The following is a 24,862-nucleotide window of genomic DNA, read 5'->3' as shown; positions in this document are numbered from 1 at the left end:
GCAAAGGTCCGGTGTCCAGGACAACGCAGCACAAGGCAATGGTCTCACGCTACGCTCCAAAGGTTGCAGAGGTTGCAGAGGTCCAGAAGACGTCTAGATCTTTCTTCGTTGTTGATTCGGCTGCAACGCATCACATGTGCAACGATAAGCGACTGTTCGTGTCTTTTACACCGCAGGAAGGTGCGATTCACCAGGCGGATGACCACACAATCCCCAGTAAAGGCTACGGAACTGTTGTTCTTCACAGTTTGGACTTATCGATACAGGATGTTCTTTATGTGCCGGACGCGAAACATAATCTGCTCAGCGTTGGACAGCTGATTGAGAAGAAGATTGACGTTTCCTTTAAGAACAATAGATGCATCATCACCAAGAAAAATGATTATCAGTTGTATGCTGAATTTGTTGATCGTTTGTTTGTTTTGTATTATGATGATGTTGTGCAGGATGACACTTGTTGCATTGCAGGTTCTAACAAAAGTTTGCATGCAGAATGTATTCACGATTTTCACAGGAAATTTGGACATTTGCATTTTGAGGCAGTATCTAAAATGCCTGCCTTGGTTGAAGGTATGACTATTAAACCCTGCAGGTACCACATGAAGTGCAAGGCATGCGCAGCAAACAAGGTGAAAATGGCTGCAAAAGGTAAGGTGTCTAGTAGGCAAGCTACAGAACCATACCAGGTTGTTCATGCTGATTTGGTTGGACCACTAGCGCCCTCTTTGGGTGGGAATAGGTACTTCATGGTTCTTATTGATGCATTTTCCAGGTATATTTTTGTGTACAATCTCAAGCAGAAATCAGAGGCTTTTCCTAGGTTCAAGGAATTCTGTGCTTGGTTGGGAAATGTGCATGGTAAGAAGATTAAGATTCTTTTCACCGACCGGGGGGGAGAGTTCACTTCTCAGCAGTTTGAAGCTTTTCTGGCTGAGAAAGGAATTCAACACGATTTGTCTAGTCCTCGCTCGCCATGGCAGAATGGGCTTGCGGAACGAGCAAATCAGACATTGCTTCAAGGATTAAAAACCTTGCTGCATGATGCAAATCTTCCAGAGAGTTATTGGGCCGAAGCTCTCTCATGTTTCACTTACAGTTATAATCGCAGGTTATCTTCAGCGATTGGTTGTACCCCCTATGAGAAGATGTTTGGCAAGAAGCCATACATCAAACACATGAAAATTTTTGGTTCGGACATGTGGGTTCACTCACCACAACACTCCAAGTTAGACAAGCGTGGATTGCATGGTATCTTTCTAGGTTATCAGAAAGGGTCTTACAGAATAATGATGACTGACTCTAAGGAAATTAAGCTCACAAGAAGTGTTGAGTACAATGCCAAGTGGGGGGAGAATGTGGGAATTTTCCAATGTTATCCTGTTGACAGTGATGAGACTGAGGATAGTCAAAAGCAACCGCAACAACCCACACCCACTGATGAAGGTTCTGATTCTGAGTCTGAAACTGAATCGAGTGATTCAGAGGATTTCAAGAGTGCGAAAGCCTCTATGCGACCCTCTGAAAGTTCTGATCAAGAATTGGAGGAACCATTGTTCACAATAGGTCATTTTTCTCCTAAGAAGGAAGAGGAGAGTGTTGAAGACCTAAGGCTAATTCGTAGGTCACAGAGAGCCACAAAAGGCAGACCTCCAAAGAGATTTGCTGATGAGTTTGCTAAGATAGCAGTAACAGCTGTTAAAAGCTCCAAGAAGGTTTTTGAACCTTCAAGTTTCCAAGAAATCCAGGATTTGGATTCAAAGGAAGCTGAGCCATGGTTAAATGCCATGAAGGCTGAGCTTGATTCCTTGGAAAGGAACAAAACATGGGACCTAGTTCCAGTAGTTCCAGGAATGAAATTGCTTGGAAGCAAATGGGTCTTCAAAGCGAAGACTGATCAAAATGGCAAGATAGTCAGACACAAAGCCAGATTGGTAGCCAGAGGTTTTGCACAGGTACCAGGTGAAGACTATCACGAGACCTACTCACCCACAGTGAGGTATGAGAGCATTAGGCTTATGCTCAAGCTAGCTGCAGAGGAAAATCTACACATTAGTCACCATGATGTGAATACAGCTTTTCTGTACGGATCTCTAGCTGAATCACTTTATATGCTTCCACCTGATGGCGTACAGGTAAAACAGGGATTTGTTTGTGCTCTGAAAAAGTCACTTTATGGTCTCAAACAAAGTGCACGGTGTTGGCACACAAAACTCACTGAAGTATTGTTTTCTCTAGGTTTTAAGCAAGGGAAATCTGATCCATGTGTATTTGTCAAAGAGGAGGGGCAAAAGAAACTGTATTGTTTGTTTTATGTTGATGATCTTTTATTCTTTTGGAAAGATGTCACAATGTACAATAACGCCCTAGCTCAACTCAAAGAGCACTTTGACATGAAAGATCTTGGTGAGGTAAACAACTACCTATCTCTGGAAATAGAGAGAGATCAAGATGGTAACATTCTAGTACACCAGTCACGGAAAATTGCTGATGTGTTAAACAAACTAAACCTGATGGATGCTAACCCTGTAGACACACCGATGATAACAGGTTATCAGGTAGATGACACTGAAGAAGCATTTTCTGACACAACACTGTACAGAAGTGTGCTAGGCAAGCTAAACTTCATTGCCAGATGTTCAAGACCAGACATTGCTGTTAGCTGTAATTTGCTAAGCAGACAAGTCAACAATCCTACTGTTAAGGATTGGAAAGCTCTGAAACGCATAGCGCGGTATTTGAAAGGCACTATGCATTACAGACTGAGATTTAACAATCAGAAGTCTGGTGGTCTTGAGATATTTGCAGATGCAAGTTTTGGAAGTGACACTACAGACAGGAAAAGTACGTCTGGAGTTTGCTATAAGTACAATCAGGGTCTATTTGATTGGTCGTGCAAGAAGCAAACAACAGTTAGCTTAAGTACTTGTGAAGCTGAACTGAATGCACTGTCTTATTCACTTAAGGATTGTGAATGGTTGTTACAATTGTGCAAAGACATGAAAATTCCTGTCAAATGTCCAATCCAGGTTTACCAGGACAACAAAGCATGTTTGGCTTTGCTGAATTCTGAAGGTTGTAAGCAAAGCACGAAGCACTTGCAATTGAAGTTGCAACATGCTAGGGAACGTATTCAGAAGGGACTCGTAACGGTGTCCTATATGCCAGGTAATGAAATTCCTGCTGATGTATTGTCCAAGATTGTATCAAGGGATCAACACTGTACCTATGTGCAGAAGTTGGGTTTGTACTGATATTGTACGAACACGCTGCCCAGAGATGTTCACAGAAAGGGGGAGGATGTTGGTTTCTGCTTCCTTCTCTGTGCAGCGAAGTGCTTGTCACGAGACAGGTTGTTTACATTCCACAGAGTCTGTACTGTTGGAGGTTTTCCCACGGGAACAGGAGACTGGATATGACGTACACTGGTTTCCTGTTTTTCACTGTTCTTTGCAGTTTCAGTTTGTGATTCTCTCCGTGCCTTAGAGGAGAGATGACGCTTTCTCTGCTCTGGCAGAGGGAAGATGTTTTTCTGTAACTTACCAGCTTTGAACTGTAAATAAAGTAGTATAGAGCATGTTGGCTCATACTTCTCATCATTCCGCTGTGCACTGGATACTGCTTATCAACAACATTTACATGCATATGCTCTGTAAATTAGCTGTGAATTCTTCAAATCTCTAGGCAGACTTGCCATTGACAGCTTCAAGCCACTTTTCCAAAGAAAATGAATTAAATCATGTTAGATTTAATATGGTTTGGCATTTTTTATTAACTATACCTTTCAAGAGGCTTTTTACAAAACAAGCTTCAACATGCTACAAGAAAATCTGGATAAGTATTTCACTGCATTCCTGCTTTGAATAGTGCAAGGATAGACAATTTGGAAACCAGTGACCATCAAAATAACAAAACTGCAGAAATGTCATCTGGAGGAGAATTAGAACGCTTGCAGTTCTCTCACTTACTCAACAAAGTAGACTTGTCCATTTTCATCTGTTTCTTGCTCCCATCCATACGGCAAATCTGAAGGAATATAAAATAATTTTAGTGGCATTTTTAAAGCAATTTAAAGCTTTGAGCTTAAATTGTATATCCTCAGCGACATTTTCTCTTCAACTGAAGAATGTGGTGGAGACAAGAACCAGTAATATCCAGGAAAGGAAGAGTGTGACACAATAATGGAAGGCAATCAACAAATTAACCTTCCACGTGGTTTTAATGCTATAATCCTATGCACACTCTTTTGGGACTAAGCATACACTGAATTCAATGAGACTTGCTTCCAGATAACCAAGCACTGGATCAAGCTGAAAATGAGCAATGCCTGTTTGGTAGTTAGTGGCCCTTAAGGGATTCAGTTAGTCTGCACACAACTTTCTTTATAAGTTTATCGCTAAGGCTATATATAATTAAAGATCTGAAATTAATGAGAAAGGAGAAATCATTGTAACTGCAACATTTAATCTGAAATGGAAGAGTCATGGCAATGGCCACTGATGTTTCATGTTGGATACAATCAAAAATTCTAGTATGCCCAATACAGCAACCCCAATAATGCAGGACAAGTTGTTCTTCTACAGCTATATTTTATAAAAGGAAGACAATGAGTGAACAGCTGCAATAGTTTACTTCCACTACAGAAGAAGCCTCGCAAATTTTTGAGGAAGGATTCCAGATTAAATGGTTTAAGGACCAACATTAGGGTCTTCCTATGACACAAGTATTCATGTCTTGTTTCCAAGCCATAGAGATTATCTGCAATCATTTACAAATTATGGCACAACAAATTGATGGCTCAGGCTTTAACTTTTCAAAGTTTATTTATTACTAAATTAAATTACTAGTCCAGTGTTTCCCAACCTTGTGCCTCCAGCTGTTTTTGAACTACAATTCCCATCATCCCTGACCACTGGTCTTGCTAGCTAGGGATGATGGGAGTTGTAGGCCAAAAACATCTGGAGGCCCAAGGTTGGGAAACACTGTCTAGTCCACCCTTCCTCCCAAAGGTGCCCAGGATAGCAATTTAAAATAAAAGTGTATTTAAAACAATTATACGTGTTTTATTGGAAAACATTAATTGTTAGCGGGTCTTTAAAAAAATGTGCTTCCACTATTTTCCCTTGATATTTTACTTGGAAAAGTATCACACAGATAATGGGACAAACTAATTTACTTGTATTAGGACTCAGCTACATTAGTAAAGAAACAGTGAACTGAATATGCTATAAACATGTAACAACACCAGATGGCACCAGACCGCAGGAAATTTTAAAATGTGTTTTCCATAGAAATTTTTTATTTTGTTAAAACAATCTAATTTCTGACTTATTTATAGCTTTTCCCCCTGTGTTTAGAACCACCATTAGTCAGCAAAACTAGACACAAACCTCCTGCAACTCGTTTCCGTTTCCCGGATTTGGGATGATCCCACTGAGTTCTTTCTTCCAGGTGACTGAAAGGGAAGCATTTCAATATAAACAAATATATTTCACAAATGAAGTGAGAGCTCAATTGTGTCACTATGCATTGGTAATATTAAAATTGGCCAATCTTCCTGGTGCAACAAACATTTGCAGTAAAGCAGTGTGCTCCCCCTATCTATGCCTTCTAGCTGCTTTGGGGCACAAATAATTCCTAGAATACTCTAATGAAAGAATATGGGTCACTGCTAATTCATACAAAGGCAAAGCTGACAGGGAAAATCCGAAACCAGAGTGACCAAGCGTTCCAGAGAGATTTGAGTAAATTTATGCAATATATAGACAATCATTGTAAACATATAAAAACACTAGCAGGACTGAGATAAAACTCACAACGTTTAAAAGAAGGAACTTTCTACATGTGTTTTGACTTTTGAATAATTTTAGATATATGTAGAATTAAGTGAATACAAATGTGTGGACATAATATGTGTTTTATAAAAACCAGAAGACGAACGGAGGGAAGTTGTGAGCTCGGTAGAGCATAACATTTTACAAAAGGTGTTAATGTGATATAATTATTGTTAAAAATGGAAAATTAATAAAAATACTAATTTAAAAAAATTCATACCAAGGCAGTGGTTACAAACAAGACACAGAAAAGATAACCTGTCTGTATGAATAAATAAAATAAATAAAAAATTGTTCAATAGCACCTTAGAGACCAACTAAGTTTGTTCTGGGTATAAGCTTTCGTGTGCATGCGCACTTCTGAAGGTATCTGAAGTATTTTTTATTTTATTTCAACTGCGTCAGACCAACACAACTACCTACCTGTGTCTGTATGAATGTTAAGGAACAGAAATGGTAGGCCCAAAGTCTTCCTTAGGAGTGCTCAGGAGCCCAAAAGCAAGCCTTCAAAAAGTTTGTTAGGTTCTATAAGTTTCCTTTTACAGCAAAACCTGTGAACCTTCATTTCTAAGGAGAGATGAACTTACTGAGTTGCACCCAACTGTGTTACTCAGCTAATGGTAATGTCTCCATTTGCAAAACTTAAAATTCCCTCTCCCTCCTGCACCACTTAAATTTATTTATATTTTATTTCATACAATTTATACACCGCTTGATTGCATAAAAACAAACAAACCTCAGAGCAGTTTACAAAAACATAAAACAAGAAAATAAAGAAAAAAATACAATCATACTTTAAAACATACAAAAGTTTAAATACTAAAGCAGATTAAAATTACCTCAACTTTCTAAGCATTTGAGTAGGCTCATCTAAACAAGAATTATTGTTGCAGGCACCGAAAAGTGAACAGTGAAGGCCCCCGCTTGGTGTCAATAGGTGGGGAGTTCCAAAGTATAGGTGGGGAGTTCCAAATGCAGAAAGGGCAATATGTGGCACCTGTTGTAGTGTCAACTCTACTCATTGAAACAGTCAAGTAGGCCCATATAGGGTAAAGCAATCTCAGGTAAACTGGTCCCAAGTTGTTAAGGGCTTTTTATTTTAATGGTAACACCTTGAAATTGGCCCAGTAGCAAATCGGCAACCAGTGTTAACAAGGCCTCAATACCATCAGCAATCATGCATGCTACAGCCTTCCACACTACAGCTGCTGGATCAAACACAGTTTCATATTCCGCAACTCCTCAAAATACGAAGGAACTGCTCAGGTTCCAAGGCGCCAAAGAGGATGCTTAGGAGTCACATCAACTACCTATTTCATCTGACCATTCCACAGTGAGACAAGGGATTTGACAGGGTCACCAGCTTTCTCCACTGGAAAAATCCCCCAGGGCAGTGGTTCCCAATTAGCTCCGTTCTGCAGATCCCCTGAACCAGGCCAAGCCATGGACCCCCTATTTTTGAAAAGGCTTACTTCTGAATAAAAGCACACGGGATTGGGCTCTACTTCGTTTGCCTTTGAAGGTACCAGAAGACTCCTGTGCTGTCCTTCTTCAGTTTGTTATGTACTTATGCTACTGTTGCTTTGTGGCCAGTGGTCTGCAACTGCCCCCAACCTTAAACTGGTCAGATACAAAAGGGAACGACATGCTTGCACCTTTAAGAGCCGAGTAGAAGAAGTAATTTCAGCAGGTGTGAGTTTGCAGGCCAAGCTGCACCTACTGGTCGTGGCAGAAAAGAGGTGATGCTCCTGAGGTGCGCTGTTCGCTTTTGTACGGGTCACCCAACCAAACCAATACAACTGCGGGTGACAGCTTGCATCCCCCTCTAGCGTAAACTCCTTACAGAACTATGGGGAGGGGGCTGTTATTAATATTTTTACCACCATCATAACCCTCATTATTTCCAGGAACCATGTTGCACTGGGGACTTCTTGCCTCTCACCAATATAACCTCACAAACCATTCAGGTTCAAGTGAAATTCTGCACACACCCCAAGACATTACGAGGGTGGAGGGGAAGGAGAGAAAACTTTTCTGCATGCCACCCTCATAAACCACTGAGAAATGTTACTTTTTGTATCCAACACTGGTAAACTGAGGAGGAGGAGGAGACTTTAAGTACCCCCCACCCACCCACGCCGGACAAGCCACTCAGAAAAGCGACCCTTTGCCGCCCATCCCTCACAAGCCCTTCCTCACCTGCCTGCCCGCCTGCCCACCTGCCCCTCTCCCACTTACTTGGCGTAGTAGACCCAGCCATCCTTCGTGGTCCTCTCCTCCCAGCCGGGGGGCAGCTCCTCGTCGCTGTCGGTGTCGTCCAGCCCCGCGTACTTCAGCGCCGCCATAGTATCTCGCGACGGTCCCAGGAAGGTTCTCCTCAGAAACGCCACCCTCCCGCTTCAATTATCGCCCGCCTCCTCTTCCCCCTCCCCGCACAGAGACGGAGCTTCTTGCAAGCAGGTTTCAGATTTTTGGGGCGGGGGGAGTTGTTGGGTGTTTTTTTAAGGGGGGGACAGCCCCTTCCGGTTCTGTTGAGCCAATCCCAGGGCGCGGAGGACGAATTGTATCATGGGAAGCGTAGTCCCGGGTGAGGGGAAAGCACGTGCCAAGCCGAGCTTTCAGCGGAAGGAAAATACAGTACCGACGTTGTGCTCGCGGGTGTTGCTGTAGCGGGCAAGTGTGGCTTTTTGTAGTCCCGTGCCAGATTCATCTTAAAGTTTGGGCTATATGTAACTGCGTCTCTGTAGTTTGTCTTTACTGTACTGAATATGCCCCGTGTATTGCTCTGTCATTGTTCCTGCTTATGTTTACGGTAAATGTATGTGGGTGGATGTATGATTTTGAGAGAAATGCCCCGATTTGGGGGGAAGGTTGTTGAGAAGTTTTGAAAGCAGGAGCAGAAAGAGAGGGCTGCTTCTGCAAATACTATTTCTACAGATAAGAATAATAAAGAGGAAATTTTTCCTCTGGCAACAGTTGCGCTTTGCCAGATTCAAGTTCAGCGGTTGTTTTTGTACTTCAAGTGCGCCTGCAATCTTTTTCACACATGAGAATAAATCCCATTTTACGCACTTTGTAACCACTTTGCTTTGTGCCGCAGTCTGCATTCCCAGAGAAACTCCCCAGCACCCACCACTCTTGGTTGTAAAAACTGCATCTAGAAAAATACAAATCCCAAAATATTGCGGGTGGGTATATAGTGGATATGTAGCTGAATTCAGTTTTCAGACTCAGAAAGTCTACATGAATTGCCATGTAGACTGAGTTGACAAATTAAAATGTTCATCTTATTTGTATGATTGTCCCCCTAGTCAGGGAAGCTATAATAAAAACACTGCACTGCATTGTAAGTGTAATAACTGAACACAGCACCAGATGGTGCAGTATACAAAATAATACAGCAGAATAGTCTGCTTGTAATCTTTTTAATGCTATGAACAAGTAACCAAAAGAATGATACATGGACCATTTTATATTGCCTGTATACTTAAATCCTTCCAATCCAAAGTTTCTAACTATTTATTTCAGATAATTTATTTATTATTTTTAAAAGTCTACTGCCTGGTTGTACAATAGAGCTGTATCATGTACTTGTTTTATGAATCTATAGATTGGTTATTAATCTGTAAGATTACAGTATTCGATTTCATATCTGTTTTGTAACATGGGAAATATCAAGCAGGTTAGTTTGAATATGGATGAATTACGAATAATCCTACAGTTTTCTTTTCTACACCTCTGTGGTCAGATTAAACACCATCCCCACCCCTGCTCACTCTCTCGCTTTCACTCTCTGTGTAAGTATGTTAAGGAGAATGTAAGTTGAGTCGTTAATGTGACCATGATGCATATTCGCCAGGCCTCATGACAAATGTGCACATAGTCACGCCATGAAGAGGGAATTTTGCACATTTCCTAGTCACTATACATAATTTCAGGCTTCGGAGAAGTTTTTGAAGGGGGCTGGGTGGAGTTGTCTGTGTTTGGGGGCAGGATCTGTGTGACAAAAGATAGGCTGGTGGAAAGGGAGGGGATAGGACAGGGGTCAGCAACCTTTTTCAGCCATGGGCTGGTCCACCGTCCCTCAGACCTTGTGGGGGCCCGGACTATATTTTTTTTTGGGGGGGGGATGAACGAATTCCTATACCCCACAAATAACCCAGAGATGCATTTTAAATAAAAGCACACATTCTACTCATGTAAAAACACCAGACAGGCCCCACAAATAACCCAGAGATGCATTTTAAATAAAAGGACACATTCTACTCATGTAAAAACATGCTGATTCCCGGACCATCTGCGGGCTGGATTTAGAAGGCAATTGGGCCACATCCGGCTCCCGGGCCTTAGGTTGCCTACCCCGGGATAGGATTACAATTGGTTGTTTGAGAGGGTAGGGAGAGAAAAGACGAGACAGAATGGGAACAGGTACAAAGTGGGGTGCAAAATAAGAAATAATCCACTGTAGGCAATTTTGAGTTAGATGAGCCAATAGTCTGACTCTCCATAAAGCAGCTTCCTGTGTTATTTTAATAACAATAGCTAAGCTGACCATCACAAAATATAATGAGTCCAGAGAGACTGCTCTGTACCCCATGTATTTTCAGCACCACCTTTATTCCCAATCCAAGGCTCCTGGCTTGGAAGGATGATCTTCACCCGCCCAGAGAAATTTTCTTCCCCATTATCATTGTATGTGTTTTCCGAACTGAAAGATGCCACCACTCTGTGCTCTGGCTTGCTCAGGAGAAAGCCCTGGCAAATTCTCTCTCGCTCACTGTGCCCAGCAAGATGTGGATGTTCCAGGATGCTGAGCAGCTGTTCTGCGAAGATCCTAATATTTGTGAAGAAGTGCTCCTGGTCCCAACAGGCTTTCATGTTGTCCAATACCACCCTGAGCCCAAGCCCTAGAATGCGGACGCTGCAAAGGTCCAGCGTGATTTCCTGTGGCCTGCAGAGGAGTGCAATGCTGTGGTGTTCAAATGGCAGCATTAGATTCAGCACCTAACTTGATTGGACAGCACTACTGGTGCAGTAGTCCGGCTCATAGGGCCAGTACCCACCACCAGCACAGCGAACTTTGCCCTTCAATGGAGAATATAACCGCCAATGCCTGTATAGCACTATGGCAGGCAAGGTACTCAGAGCTGCTTCCAGGACAGCTTGCAGAGGTTGGCAGCTGCCTTCTCCATGCTCCTCCTGTAACTGTGCCTTAAACCCAGGTGCAGTGTTAATCCAAGGATCGCCTGCCACTCCCTGCCTCTGCTGAAGGTAAAAGGATGACAGTAACACGTCCTCCAACCACTACCAACTAGCCTTAACATATCTTTTACTTACACTCCTACTGTGAATTGGGAAAACAATGATTTTTGTTTCCTAGTGGAAGATCAGGACCAAGAGAAAATTTGGCTGAGTAATCATGGAAATGCTTTTGAAAGCAAGCTTTAAAAACACACACACCAAAAAACAGAAAGTGGGGTGGGACCCACAATTTTAAAAGTTGTGAATTCACCACTATTTAGGGCTAATGAATGATTATTTTAAGATCAGATCACACCTGGATTGAACAAACTGAAACAATGATTATGTACTCTGTTACTCTGATGGGAAGGAACCATATCAGTGGTAAGACACCAACTTTCCAAGCAGAAGGCCCTTGGTTCAATTCCTGGTCCCTCAAATTAAGCAGGACCCCATAGTAGGAATTGTGGGCAGGCAGTGAGGGGGGGGGCACCTCTCTCTCTCTCTGCCTCAGACCCTGCAAGGCTGCTGCTAAACAGAGTAGATAATGCTGGCATAAGGAAGCTTCCTATGTCCTTCCTAATAAGAATTGCAGCCCATTCCTATGCATGTTCACTCAGAATTAAGAAGGTTGGCAATGTTTAACTAATAAGATTGGTTTTCAAAAATCCAGTTAACTAATTTTATATAGGCAGCCAAATTTTATTCAGAGTAGAATCATTTATTTCAGTGGGTCTACTCGTGGCCAGCACACAGGTGGCCCTTTCCCATAGAAGGCGATCCCTTTTGGTGCCTGCTGTGACAGATGTAGGTCATTTTATTCTATTTTTAATTTACATTATTATCTCTCAACCTTAAAAATAAATAAAGCACAGGGTGGCTCACAAATAAAACTGCATAATCAACAAAACCACGAATTAGGCTTTTTACTTCAGAATCACTGGTTTTATCAACAGACAAATATAATTCATAAGTTAATTGATTATGCCAGTAAAACTCAAATGGCTGCAATTCTATACACATTTACCTGGGAGTAAGTTCCCCATAACTCAGTGGAGATTACTTATGAGTACAGTGGTACCTTGGCTTACGAACTTAATCCGTTCCAGAAGTCCGTTCTTAAACCAAAGGATTCTTAAACCAAGGCGTGCCACAAACCAAAACACCTACTTCAGGTTTTGCAGCGTTCTTAATCCAAGTTGTTCATAAACTAAGCTGTTCTTAAACCAAGGTACCACTGTAGACATATATAGGCTTGCACTGTGTTTAATGGGCTGATAACTTTAAAATTAAGTACAGCACATAATCTCAAATAAGTGTACATAGGATTGGATGTCTTCAACTCCCCTGTTCACACACACACATCCATGCATTAAAACACAACATTGCCACTGCAACATCCAGCTCTTGTGCTTTTGAAAAATAACTTTATTGAAATGTGTAAATCATGCAAAGAGTGAAGATATTCAAATGTGTTAGATATAAAACATGATGGGAAGTTACATGTCAGAGAAGTATTCATCCCACTCACTATATATATGTTGATAGCAGGGACACTTTTTATGATAACAAGCTTTGAATTATAACAAGAGTAGTTTGTTGCCTGTGTCCTGATATCATAGGAGCCTTGGAAATAAGAAGTGTGCTTAAGAAGCCACACTGACGAGGATTTAATACCTCAGTATCTACAGTATGCTTATAGCAAAACCTCACATTCCCTCTGTCCTGCAGTCCATTATAAATCTTGGGATGCAGCTACCCTGTAATTAACCCTGCAGTGCTGGGATACTGACTAGGATCAAATAGTGGATCTACCACTAACAGCACAATCAATTCCGTGTTGGTTGTCCTATCACCTCTGTTTATGACATTAGCAGTGTTCAAAGCAGAGCATTGATTTTCTTGCAGCAACGGAACACACAGGGAATTGCAACTGAATGGAAAATTAATTAATAGAGGAAGTATCTGCTTTAAAAGAGAGGTCTGCAGTTTTAGTAAACAGGAAGGATTATCAAGAGGTATATACTTGAACTCAACAATCCATCATGACTAAAGGCTATTTTGACTGCCCCATACAAAGCTAATTACCTGAAAGTGTGGTCTCTGACTCTGGATTTGTTGTGAAGCTTGGTGATGACTGCAAACTGGCATCCCTACCATATATGTGTTTCAGAAGTGAAAGAAGGAAGCAGACCTAGCTGTGATTAAGGGATCAGGAATTCACAAATATATCGTTTGACAGTACGGCAGACTTCATCCAACCACTTTCCTTGAGCTGACTGTGAAAACAAGACACAATTTTCCCGTTTTCCTCCATTGGGTTGTGACCGGTCCCAGTTGAAGTAGTTGAGGACCATTCCATTGACATCAACAAATTTCCCTTCGTTTACCATGTCAGTGACACCCAGCCAAAAATCTGCCACACCTGACAAGCTCTTCTTGCTGTACTCTCGGAGAGCATTGGTTTCATCGCCGTCTCTGGGGATAGCAAGAGTCCCTCCCTTGGCTATGCAGTCTTCGTTTGCTTCATGGAAATGTTTTGCACCATCGGATGCCAAGTAGCATTTTTTATGGACCTTTGTTCCACGAAGACAGACTGTGAATGAAAGAAGTTGGATACAATGATTAAAGAATCCATGTTAAGTGGACCAAAGTGGTTCTTCACTGCTTATTGCTACCTGAAATTTCCCTGGATTTGGAATTTCTCTTGGCAGAATTTAGGATGGGTGGGTATCTATTTTGGCCCTAAGAGCCTAAGCCCGTACAAACTTTCAGTTTGCAGTGATTGTTTTCCCATAAACACCATTTCTTCAGACACAGCATCAGCACTGTAGTTCCTTGCACCATTATTGATTTTGAGAGGTAGCAAAATACCTCATCACAACACTTTCATTTCCTGCCGAATCAAAGAAGCAGCCAAACATGTGCTAAGGGCGATGTTAATTGGGTCTTCTAATCACAGTTTCAATTTGTTCATTTGCAAGTTACTGAAACAGGCATAAAGATAACCAGCTATAAAGATGATGGCTGCTTGTTGCTTTGCAGTAATTGATGGAGTTAATAGCTCCTTCAGCCTGTTGGCCTCTCTTTGTAGCATCATCCCAGTAGTAGATACAATGGGTTGTGTGATGGGACAATGAGCTACTTGTGCGTAAAAGGGTTGGTCCCTCAGAGTTTGCTCAGCGTAGCAAAGCTCTGCCTTGAGCGGAGCCCTTTGACATGGCTCCGTCAGTCGCTGGTAGAATCCGACAGTGGGCGCCTGCGGAAACGCTTCCAGCATAAAAGCTGCTTAACGGAAACACGTCTCCTGGATTCCCTGCGTGACAGTTTCCGGCGAAGGGTGGGGGTTTCTAAAGGGGGCCTTGATACCTCTTCGCTGTTCTCACTGGAAGTGTCCCAGAGCCTCTCCTCCGATTCCCTTCCCCTTGGAGCTCCTGCTCCCCCCCTACTGGTTCCCTCTTCTGCTGCAGAGTCTCTCCTATTCTCCTGGAGCCCTTCCGCCACCTGTTCTTCCGATGGCAATTTCCTGACAGGTTGCTTTAAATAAGAAACTGAACCCTGGTTAGGGGATGCAGTTAATACTAGTGCATTGGGTAGACACTGGGCGGGTGAGCACTAACACTTACTGGATCCCCAAATTAACAGGAAAGGCTTGATGTGGTTGAGTGCTTTGGGCCAATCTCTGTATCTGAAATACAGTGGTGCCCCGCAAGACGAATGCCTCGCAAGACGAAAAACCCGCAAGACGAAAGGGTTTTTGCGACGCTTTGCTAGACGATTTTCCCTATGGGCTTGCATCGCAAAACGAAAGCCCATAGGGAAATCTCGGGGACCTTTTTCTAAATGCTGGCGGTGGGGAGCAAAGCCTTTTCCCCCCCTCCGGACTTCAGAAGAGGTCCAGGAAGGCCGGCGGGGGCGAAAGGCTTTGCTCCCCACCGCCAGCATTTTAAAAGCGGTCGGGATAGCAGGGAAGCGCTTCCCGCTATCCCGGACGGCTTTTGAAGGCAGGCGGGGGGAGCAAAGACTTTTGCCCCCCGCCCACCTTCGGAAGAGGTCCTGCCTTTCCGGGAGAGCAGAAAAGGCAGCGCTGCCTTCCCGCTCTCCCGGAAAGGCAGGCAGGGGGGAGCAAAGACTTTTGCCCCCCGCCCGCCTTCGGAAGAGGTCCTGGACTTTTAAATCGCCCCGGGGGCTTTTAAATCGCCCCGGGACAGCTGAGAATTCCTCCGCTGTTCCGGGGCGATTTTAAAATGCATTTTAAGATCGCCCCGGACAGCGGAAAAGTCTCCGCTGTCCCGGGAAGGCAGGCGGGGGGGGAAAGCAAAGACTTTCGCCCCCGCCAGCCTTCAGAAGAGGTCGGGGGACAGACTGTCCCCAGACCTGGTCTGAAGGCGGTTCGGTTTCCATAGGAACGCATTAATTGATTTTTAATGCATTCCTATGGGAAACCGTGCTTCGCAAGACGAAAAACTCGCAAGACAAAAAGACTTGCGGAATGAATTAATTTCGTCTTGCGAGGCACCACTGTACTGAAAGTTTGCATATAAATCCCTGGATTGATGACACTGAATATAACACAAGGACATAAGAAGAGCATACTGATGGCTAATTTCAACATTCTCTCAACTCTGGGTGCTTCTAGAATATCACCACTGGTGAACCTCCAGTCTCAGTCTACAGTTCTACAGTATGTATGCTTACATCAGACTTAGTCTGAGAATGTCTATTTTGTGGTAGGATTCAATTGCATACCAGACAATTCAGGTTGCGCAATTCTAGTTGTTTGGGAAGTGCTGCACAACAAACCTGCTCCCCCAAAATGCTGGGCTTTTTGAAATAACGAAAGTGGAGGGAAACTGAGAGATAGCATTTGCTTTGACATGTCATTTAACCTTACCATAGAAAATAAGAATGAATGCTCATTTAATAGCCAGCATAATCTAATCTCTCTGTAAAAAAATCAGAATGGTCATCTGGAAGTGCCCTGAGTCCCCAGGCTCTCTGGATAATCCCTTTTAAAACTGCCTCTCTTTCCTGTGTGCAATTACAAGTGGCAGAAGGGGGCACTGAAAAAACAGGCCTTCTTGTTAGCATGTTGTGATCTCTTGGGACAACTGCCCTCCATGACTTTATTACCCAGATATTATATTATGTCACTGACTCTTTAAGCTGTTTTGGTTTTGGAAGTCCAAGGAGAAGAGCCAGAGAGGGTGGAGAGAAACTAAAAATGTGCCAGGACTGTTATTTGTACTATTTATGTTTGGAAAACGGTCCCCTCCACCTCACCACTTTGGTTTCATGGCATACTGCAAGGAAAAACAGATATTTGTCTTGACATCAGAATGGGCTGAACTATCAGGAAATAGGTGTATACTTGGCTGTCCACCAAGGGCAGGGATCTAAAGTCCTTTTCATTACTTAGAAACACAAAGTGCCAAAGTAAAGCTAGCTGTGCATGAGGTCAACTCAGTGCTTAGCAAATAAAACCAGGACAAGGTATCTGAAAACACTATTTTAAAGTCTGCACCAAACACCCCGAGTATTCATGTATTTAATAATATCTTAAATCATTTGATAAAAAATGGAACAACAAATGGAATAACATCTTTCAGTCCATTTACCATCTATCTCTCTTCCCCCACCCCAATCTTCAGTTTTAAAATGAGGATTTAAAGTTATTTAAAACTGAAAAATATTCAGGGGAGAGCCAACTAAAGGAAACGATTCAACCCTGCAGAGCAAGGATGGAGGACTTGTGTCCCTCCAGATACTGCTGAACTATTATTTCTGTCAGTCAGAGCCAGCACTGACTAATGGTCAGAGATGATGGGAGTTGTAATCCACCAACATCTGGAGGACCAGACATTATGCACCCCTTCTGTAGAATAATAAAAAGCAACCCTTACCTGTCTGCAGTGCTTGCATTTCCTTCAGGGAGTTTACCTCTTGCCAAAGCTTGTTAATTTGACTCTTTAGGTCACCGTCTTTCTCTTAAATAAGTAAGTATATGCATACATTAACATATTTAGACACATCAAAATATTTACAGTAAGATATGGAGTGCCATACAAAGGCTGCAATCCTAACCCCACTAACCTGTGAATAAATCCTACTGAATTATTTGCAGGCTTCCTTTATCATGGGGAGGTAGCTGTCTGTGAAGGGTGAAGTCTGCATATAGCAGGGTTCTATATGGCTGTGTACACAATATATACCCACAGTTAAGTGCGCTATGAGGGGTAAACTACTGTTCCAAGCATTTTTGGGGCAGGTGATTTTTAAGTGTATGGTATGTATTTTTGGTTGCAGGCAGCTTTCTTTATTTCCATGCTCCACACTACACAGGTGAGGGGCATTTTAATTTTTATTTTGCCAGTTTTGAGTGTTCAAATCCTCATGCCACGTCAGTAATATTTGACACAAAGAGGCTACCTAGAGAAGTGCGGTAGAGGTGTGAGAAGTACCTTTGCTACCTTCCCATCCCACATGCTTTAGCCTCTTTGAATGTTACTGGTAGAATGTGAGAACAGGCTATGCAAAAGTGTCTTATCATGGCACAACGAAAAGAAAAATTGCCCAAGTATGAGGTTTTCCCATGATTATTTGCTGTCTGTTACAGTAACTATCTCATGGCATGGTCCAAAGCAAAGCTGGGGGATGTTCCAGGTGTTGCTGAATGACAGTTCTTTCTCTCTCCCCCACCCCACTAAATTTTTAATCATACAATAAGATATAGAAAACTAATGTAAATGAAAACAGCTACCAAAAGTAAAAATAGAGTATAGAGTCCTTTGTTAAAGGTACTTCTTAACCCTTACCACCCTCTTCCAAATCTCACCTGGGATCTTTCTTTTCTCTTCCCAGCCACTAATTCTGGGAGATCAACATTTCCCTGCCTCCTACCCAGTTCTCACCATCCTTGACCACTGGTCAAGCTGGTTTGGGCTGATGAGGAATGGAGTCATAGAAACACTAGAAGGTGACTTATACTGAATCAGACCACTGGTACGTCAAGCTTAGTACTGTCCACACTGACTGACAGCAGCTCTCCAGGGTTTTGGGCAGGAACTTTTCCCAGATGTACCTTGAGACTCAACCGGGAATCTTCAGCATGCAACTGAGCTATGGTCCTTTCCTACAACAACACCTGAAGGGCCAAAGGCTCCCCATCCCTACTTTAAAGACACATGAAGCTGAAGAGGTCTAGGTTTGATCTGTGGCTGGGAACTCCAGGTATAGTATGTGTTATATGTTATGTGACCAGGCTTTTTCTGTCATAGAATTCATAAATAAAACTATCCAAATCAGATGAACCAACATATCAAAAAATAAAATAATACTTGTTAATAAATTTACTAAGGTAGCAATCAAATAATATATTTATCATAATCTTCATTCTCTGTGGCCTACTCAGTTTGCTTACCTTTAACCCTCCGTTTGCTGTGTTTTCTGGCTTTGGAATGGACAGACTGGCCAGTTGTTTGATCCAGCAAAAGGATGGTAACAAGGAGGAAAATCAGAAATCCCATTTGTGCCATCTCTGTTTTCAGACAGTGAGCAAGAGTAATCAACAGCAGCTTGAAAGCAGTTGTGAGAACTGCAGCCCTGTAGAACTGATGGTGTTTTGCTTTATTAAAGGGTAGTGAGAGAATTGGCTGCGCTCCTTGTTTATTAAATGAGCAAAATACTCAAGCAGGCTTCAGCATAAGGTGCCCTCTTGTTCTCAGTCTTTAGCCTCTCCCACACCAGATTTATACTTCCTGTCAACTCTGACCAATTGAATTTATCAGGCTTGCAATCCAGGGCTTAACATTTTTACTCAAGAGTAATGCCTGCATAGTTCAATACTGGAGAGTATGCTCTTTGTAACAAGGGTGGGGAATCTGTGGCCCTCCAAATGTTGCTGGACTTCTACACCAGCCAGTAGCAGCCAGCATGGCTGATGAAAGCTGTAGTCCAACAAAACAGGTTTACCATTCCCTTTACTGGAAAAATGGCCTCTTAATCCTAAGGGCTGTTAGAACAGCTCAGCCTCCTAATGTGAGCTGCACTCTGCCCTGTATCAGTTGATCTCATAATTGTTTAATGCCTGCCCTTCTTCCCAAAGGAGCCCTGGGCAGCAAACATGAACTATTAAAACATTTAAAAACAATTCTAGTTTGCAGAGTTTATTATGATCCTATACAGATACAGACCAGGAACAGCAGGTTCAAGCTTTCCATCCTGTTAATTTTATTATTAGGTTTATATCTTGCGTTTGCTCCAAGGAACTGAAGCTGCCATACTCTGCAGTACTTTGTCCTCACAACAGCCCTGTGAGGCAGGTTAGACAAAGAAATTGAGTGACCTTGGTCCAATCACAGTTTGCTTTGTTGCTGAGTGGTGATTTGAACCTGGGTCTCCCCATTATTCCACAGTGGCCCTTGCTGTCTACTATAAAAAAGGGACATTTCCCTCCCAATCCCATTTAGGACTGATAAAACTGACCGCAAGCAGCTCCCACTCTGGTCAATTTCATCATTCTATAGCACATAGGTAAATGGTTATCGGAGTTGGTGGGAAATGTTACCCACTTAAAGGGAAATTATCTACAGTGGTATCTCAGGTTACATACGCTTCAGGTTGCATACGCTTCAGGTTACAGAATCCGCTAACCCAGAAATAGTACCTCGGGTTAAGAACTTTGCTTCAGGATGAGAACAGAAATCGGGCTCCAGCGGCGCAGCAGCAGCAGGAGGCCCCATTAGCTAAAGTGGTGCTTCAGGTTAAGAACAGTTTCAGGTTAAGAACGGACCTCCAGAACGAATTAAGTACTTAACCTGAGGTACCACTGTATTGTTGTATCATGGATAGTGCAATGGGAGCATTAAGGGAGAAGTCTCTGCCATTGCTTGCGCACAGCCTAAACACAGAATAAGAAGAGAAGTAGAGCTGTTGGTCAGTATCAGAACACCTGCTTTACATGCTTTGTCCCAGGTTTGATCCCAGGAATTTCCACGGAGAGCTGGGAGGGACCTCTCTGAAATCCCGGTGGGCCACTGCTAGCCAGTGTAGCCATTACTGTGCTAGATAAACAATGGTCAGATTCATCATAAGACAGTTTATGTTTCTAAGCATTTTGGGGTCAAAGGGCAGAAAGACAACACACCAACCTTTACCAACCTGGTGTCCTTCAGATGTTTTGGACTACAATGCCCATCTGCACAATTCTATGCCTTATATTGTTTTCTGGTTGTCTTTGCTGAATAATAAAGACAAGTTTTGCCTGCTATGTATTAGCTGCAAAAGGCATGCTTTATCTGTGGTCTGTTGCCTTTCATGTGTCTTTTTGGATCTTCACATTTTATAATATTATGATTTGAAACCGTAGTGCCTAGGCCCATGAAGGGCAGGATAGATAGATAAATACATGATTTGGAATGTAAGGGCTTCCCAGAGACTGGACTCATTTACCAGTTGCTTGAAGATATTAGTTGGGCATGTCTGCACCTTGCTGTCTGTCACTGGATAACTGCATCCTCAACGGAAAAAGAGAGCCTGCTGTTGTTATAGTGAAGTCAGCCATAAATATAGACATGGGTTGGGAAGCACAGTGAAGTTTTCAGTGCAGAAACACATCTTTGTTTTGATTACATCTTTGGAATGAAGTAAACAGCACGGAATGCTGCATCTTCTACAGGCTCCTGATGGTTCAGCAACAAAGTGCTCCTTATGCTGCCTTGGGAAGTCACCAGAAAGACTGGCGGCTGCTTGAAAGAACATGCCAAGCTTCCTTTAAAAAAAGCCTCAGACTTAGTCCGAGAACAGAAATATGTTGCTTATACATGTTATAATGGCATCAGTTACCCAGCGATGGAAGCTGCCTTGATCCATTCAGGTTTGAGTTTCAGATGAAACCATTCACAATCATTTTGGACATAACGGCGTCTTGTGAGGAAGGCAGTCTTCTTTCCTTCTTGCTTGAAACCAGTTAATAGACGAAAGCAGGCCTGTAAGTTAACAGAAGTTTGTAGACCATCCTGACAATCTCTGGAACAGCTTTCCTCATCCTTGACAAGGCTGGACAACTGGAATTGTCTGTGAATAGTCAGCCCACTTACCTATTGAGCATGCTGCAGGAAGAGAACCTGTGGCCTGCCAGATGTTGTTGGACTAGAATGTCCACAGGTTCCCCATTCATAGTAAGTTTGCATATATTACAGCTATTGCTAAAACTCTAGGGGGACAACCAGCACCCTAAGCTGCTTTTGCCCAGACCATTCTCAGCTCTCTGTATCTTTCTCAGTCCATTTTTCAAACTGCAGCCCATTTTCTCTATCCTGTCACCTAGATCATGCCATCCTCACCAGGCAGGGTCAGTTCTAACATTAGGCAGTGTGAGGCAGCTTCCTCAGGTGACATGCTGGGGTGGTGGTGGTGTCAGCAGTTTGTCAGTTTCAAATGCAGTGAAGGATGCTGCTCCATCACCAATGCTTGAAGGAGACTTCAGCTACCAGTTCAATATGTGCCTTTTGCCTAGGACAGCAAGATGTCATGAGCAGTGTGTGAACATAGGACATAGGAAGCCACCGTATATTGAGCTGGACCATTGTTCCATCTAGTTCAGCCTTACCTACACTTCCTGGCAGTGACTCTCCAGGTTTTTCAGACAAGAGGTATTCCCATCCCTATTTGAAGATGCTGGGGAATGAATTAGGAACTTCTGTTTGCAAAGCAGATTCTCTAAGCTGCAGCTGTTTCCCAATGGAAAACTTATGTGTAAGACATGCCCCCCCCCTTTGACAATCTGGCGATCGCCATCCAAACCATTTTCTGGCCTTTTCCTAGTCATCATGGGGCATTTGCCTGTAACTTCCCTAACAACCTGTAGAAGCTACTACATTAATGCAAATGGGGTCCATCAGGTTCTGCCAGCTTCTCTCCCTGCTTGCCTCCTTCCAGCTAGTAAAATGTGTGGTGCTGGCTGTTGGCATCCTCACTCTCAGCATTCCCTTTGTGAAATTCAGGGAGGAGGATGGAGACAAACCCATGTCCCATTAAACTTTAATTAGTTTAATGTAAATGCCCAGTGCACTTCCTTCTTTAAAAGTCTCACCACGGCAGAGGATTTCGCGCAGCAGCTAAGAAGGGCAGGAGAGGCAGCATCTTCCCAAAAAGGAGTCCTGGAGCATGCGGTTTGTAAATCAAAAATAAGGTTTATTTACAAAACACCAAAAAACAATCCTGGCGACGAACCACACATCTCAGCAAAACACACACCCAAAAGGGAGAAGGGGAAGAACAAACAAACAGGGGGACTATTTATACAGACTCATGTTCCTGGAAGCCTAATGACCTCCAGCTGCTCAGTGATTAGAGCGTTTCTGCTACTCTTTTAACCCTTTGATAGCAACACCCCCTCTCGCTCGTAACACTGAGCTGTACCAACCTTAATACAAATTTAAACCTGAACAGAAACATTTATGAGATTGCGGACTCAAAGCTTTTGTAAAACCGTCTGCGAGATTTTCTTGGCTTGGACAATACTTTAGTTCAATTAAACCTTGTTTTACACTTTGGCATACATTTTGATAACGGATATCCAAGTGTTTTGTGTGCGCCTTGAATTGACCTGATTTAGCTAGTTTAATACAAGGTTGATTGTCTTCCCACACTCTGATAGGTAGGGAACATTCTCCAAACAATTCTTGTACCAGTTGCTTATAAAATTCCAGTTCTCTACATATATCTGATAACGCATTGAACTCAGATTCAGTTGAACTTAAAGCTATAAGTGATTGCTTTCTTGATCTCCAACCAATTAGTGCATTTCCAAATTTTATCGCCATTCCTGACACTGATTTTCTATCTGGTCCAGCATCTGCCCAACTGCTGTCGGCCCAACATTCAAGTTGTGTGCTGCCCTCTGCTGATAGTTTTAAGCGAAAGCTTTTGGTAGTTTGGAGATACCTTAAAACTCTTTTTACTCCTTGCCAAGCATGCATTGATGGTTTTTCAGCTTGTCTACACAGCATGTTGACAGCATATGTTATATCGGGCCGAGTCCACTGTGCAATGTGGAGTAGACTGCCTATCGCTGACTGGTAAACCCCGGGATTACAGAACTCTGCCTTTTGCTCAGTTTGAGCATCCTTTGTGTAACTTAACTCCATTGGGGTTTTAACACCAGCACAGTTGTTCATTTTAAACCTTTCCAGCAACTGCTGGATTTTAGCTTCTTGGCTAAGCCAATAGTTACCATTTTCATCTTGCTGAATTTTAACTCCTAGATAAACAGATACATTGCCTAGTGATTTTATCTGAAACCTTTCTCCAAGCTTTGTGGCAAATTGTTGTGCAAGTTTATCATCCTTTCCACTGTATAATAAATCGTCAACAAATATCAAAACTGCTTCTTGTTCACATCCCGAGCCTTTTAGATAAAGACACGCATCTGCTGCGCTCTTTCTGAACCCCATGCTCTCTAGAGCATCGTTTAAGCAGGAATTCCAATTACGGGCGGACTGTTTCAACCCATAAATGGATTTGTGTAGGCGCCAGACCTGGTTTGGCTTGTCTCCTTCAAAACCTGGTGGTGGTGTCATATAGACTTCCTCCTGTAAGTCTGCATTTAAATAAGCCACATTGACATCAAAATGAAACAGCTTATTTCCCTTCTTAGCTGAAGAGGCTAGAAGCATTCTTAATGACTCCGATCTTGAAGTAGGGGCATAGATTTGAGAATAGTGAACACCTTTGCGCTGCGAAAACCCTTTTGCAACTAGTCGGGCTTTATATTGCAACTCTTCAGTAGTTGTGGGCTTTAAACGATATACCCATCGACAACCTACAGCTTGTTGCCCTTTCGGAAGCTCTGTACTTGTAAACACACCGAGAGACTTCATTGAAGCCATCTCTTTTTCCATTGCTTCCTGCCACTTTACGGCTTCTGAGCTTGGAAGCTGTTGTACTTCCATATAGCTTTCTGGCTCACACTGTGCCATATTTACGTATACACTTGTCACCTTAAACCGCTCTGGCGGCTTGCCCTTCGTGGCGCGTTTTGACCTGCGCAATTGCTCCTCTTGTGCCCCCTCTGACCGTTAGCTGTCAGAATCTGTCTCAGACTTTATGTCTGGACGTGCCTCTAGGGATAAAGACCTCCGTTTAGATACCTCCCTTGGGCTTGGTGTTGCAGGTGACCTGCTTTGCTTTTGCTGTCTGCTAGGCCTACTGACTGGCGAAGTTGGAGCACTCCTAGATTCTGGCTTTTCTACCTTAGGAGAAGAACCTCGTGCCTGATCAGAATCTGCATCTGAACCATGTGCACCATCCCCTTCTGGCTCATCACTCTCTGGACTTTCTTTCTCAGCATGAATGCCTAAATCATCTCTCAAAATGTCAGGGTTAGCGTGTAAGTGAGTCCATCCGGACTGCTCACAAAAATCAGCGCTCCTACTGAGGACCACTCTTGTAGTATCCCCATCTGGGTCCACAAACCTCCAAGATTTGGCATGTGGTTCGTACCCGCAAAAGATGAGTTTCCTAGCCCTTGGACTTCCCTTTTTCCTTAACGCTTTTGGGATAAGTACATAGGCTTGAGATCCAAACACCCGAAAGTAATTAACTTTGGGCTTCTTCCCATATAAAGCAAAATAAGGCGTAGTATCAATTACCGAATTATATACTCGGTTCAGAATATGAGTAGCCGCCTGCCAGGCTTCCGCCCAGTAACTCTGAGGAAGTTTAGCATCAAACAACATAGAGTTTGCCAACTCTTGCAGAACCCTATTTTTACGTTCGGCCACGCCTCC

The 24,862-nt window shown here is 42.9% G+C and overlaps 2 protein-coding genes across 2 annotated transcripts in view; both read right to left on the bottom strand.

Moving 5' to 3' along the window:
- The window catches only part of WWOX (WW domain containing oxidoreductase), a 551,988-nt gene extending 543,674 nt beyond the window's left edge, over window positions 1–8,314 (bottom strand). The window contains exons 1-3 of the mRNA XM_081920382.1: window positions 8,070–8,314; window positions 5,388–5,452; window positions 3,966–4,023 (exon numbers count right to left, since the gene is read on the bottom strand). Of these exons, the coding sequence (XP_081776508.1) occupies window positions 3,966–4,023; window positions 5,388–5,452; window positions 8,070–8,176 (230 nt within the window). The 5' untranslated portion in view covers window positions 8,177–8,314. The remainder of the gene's footprint in view (window positions 1–3,965; window positions 4,024–5,387; window positions 5,453–8,069) is intronic.
- Window positions 8,315–12,477: 4,163 nt separating this feature from the next.
- On the bottom strand, window positions 12,478–18,837 carry CLEC3A (C-type lectin domain family 3 member A). The gene is made up of 3 exons (XM_081922826.1): window positions 18,493–18,837; window positions 16,976–17,059; window positions 12,478–13,668 (listed from the first exon to the last, which is right to left on the bottom strand). Exons 1-3 carry the CDS (start codon window positions 18,605–18,607, stop codon window positions 13,277–13,279), a joined length of 591 nt encoding a protein of 196 aa, XP_081778952.1. The 5' UTR covers window positions 18,608–18,837; the 3' UTR covers window positions 12,478–13,276.
- Between the last annotated feature and the right edge of the window lie 6,025 nt (window positions 18,838–24,862).

Source organism: Podarcis melisellensis (genome assembly GCF_964234715.1).
Source record: "Podarcis melisellensis genome assembly, chromosome: 8".
NCBI lineage: Eukaryota > Metazoa > Chordata > Lepidosauria > Squamata > Lacertidae > Podarcis > Podarcis melisellensis.
Note: the sequence above shows the minus strand (reverse complement) of the source record. Positions and strands in the feature narration are given on the sequence as shown.

Coding starts and splice junctions, on each gene's coding strand:
- CLEC3A (XM_081922826.1), bottom strand. CDS start 18,607: ATGGCACAAATGGGATTTCTGATTTTCCTCCTTGTTACCATCCTTTTG. Junction 17,060..18,492: donor CAGCAAACGGAGGGTTAAAG/GTAAGCAAACTG, acceptor TACTTATTTAAG/AGAAAGACGGTGACCTAAAG. Junction 13,669..16,975: donor AATGCAAGCACTGCAGACAG/GTAAGGGTTGCT, acceptor TTTCATTCACAG/TCTGTCTTCGTGGAACAAAG.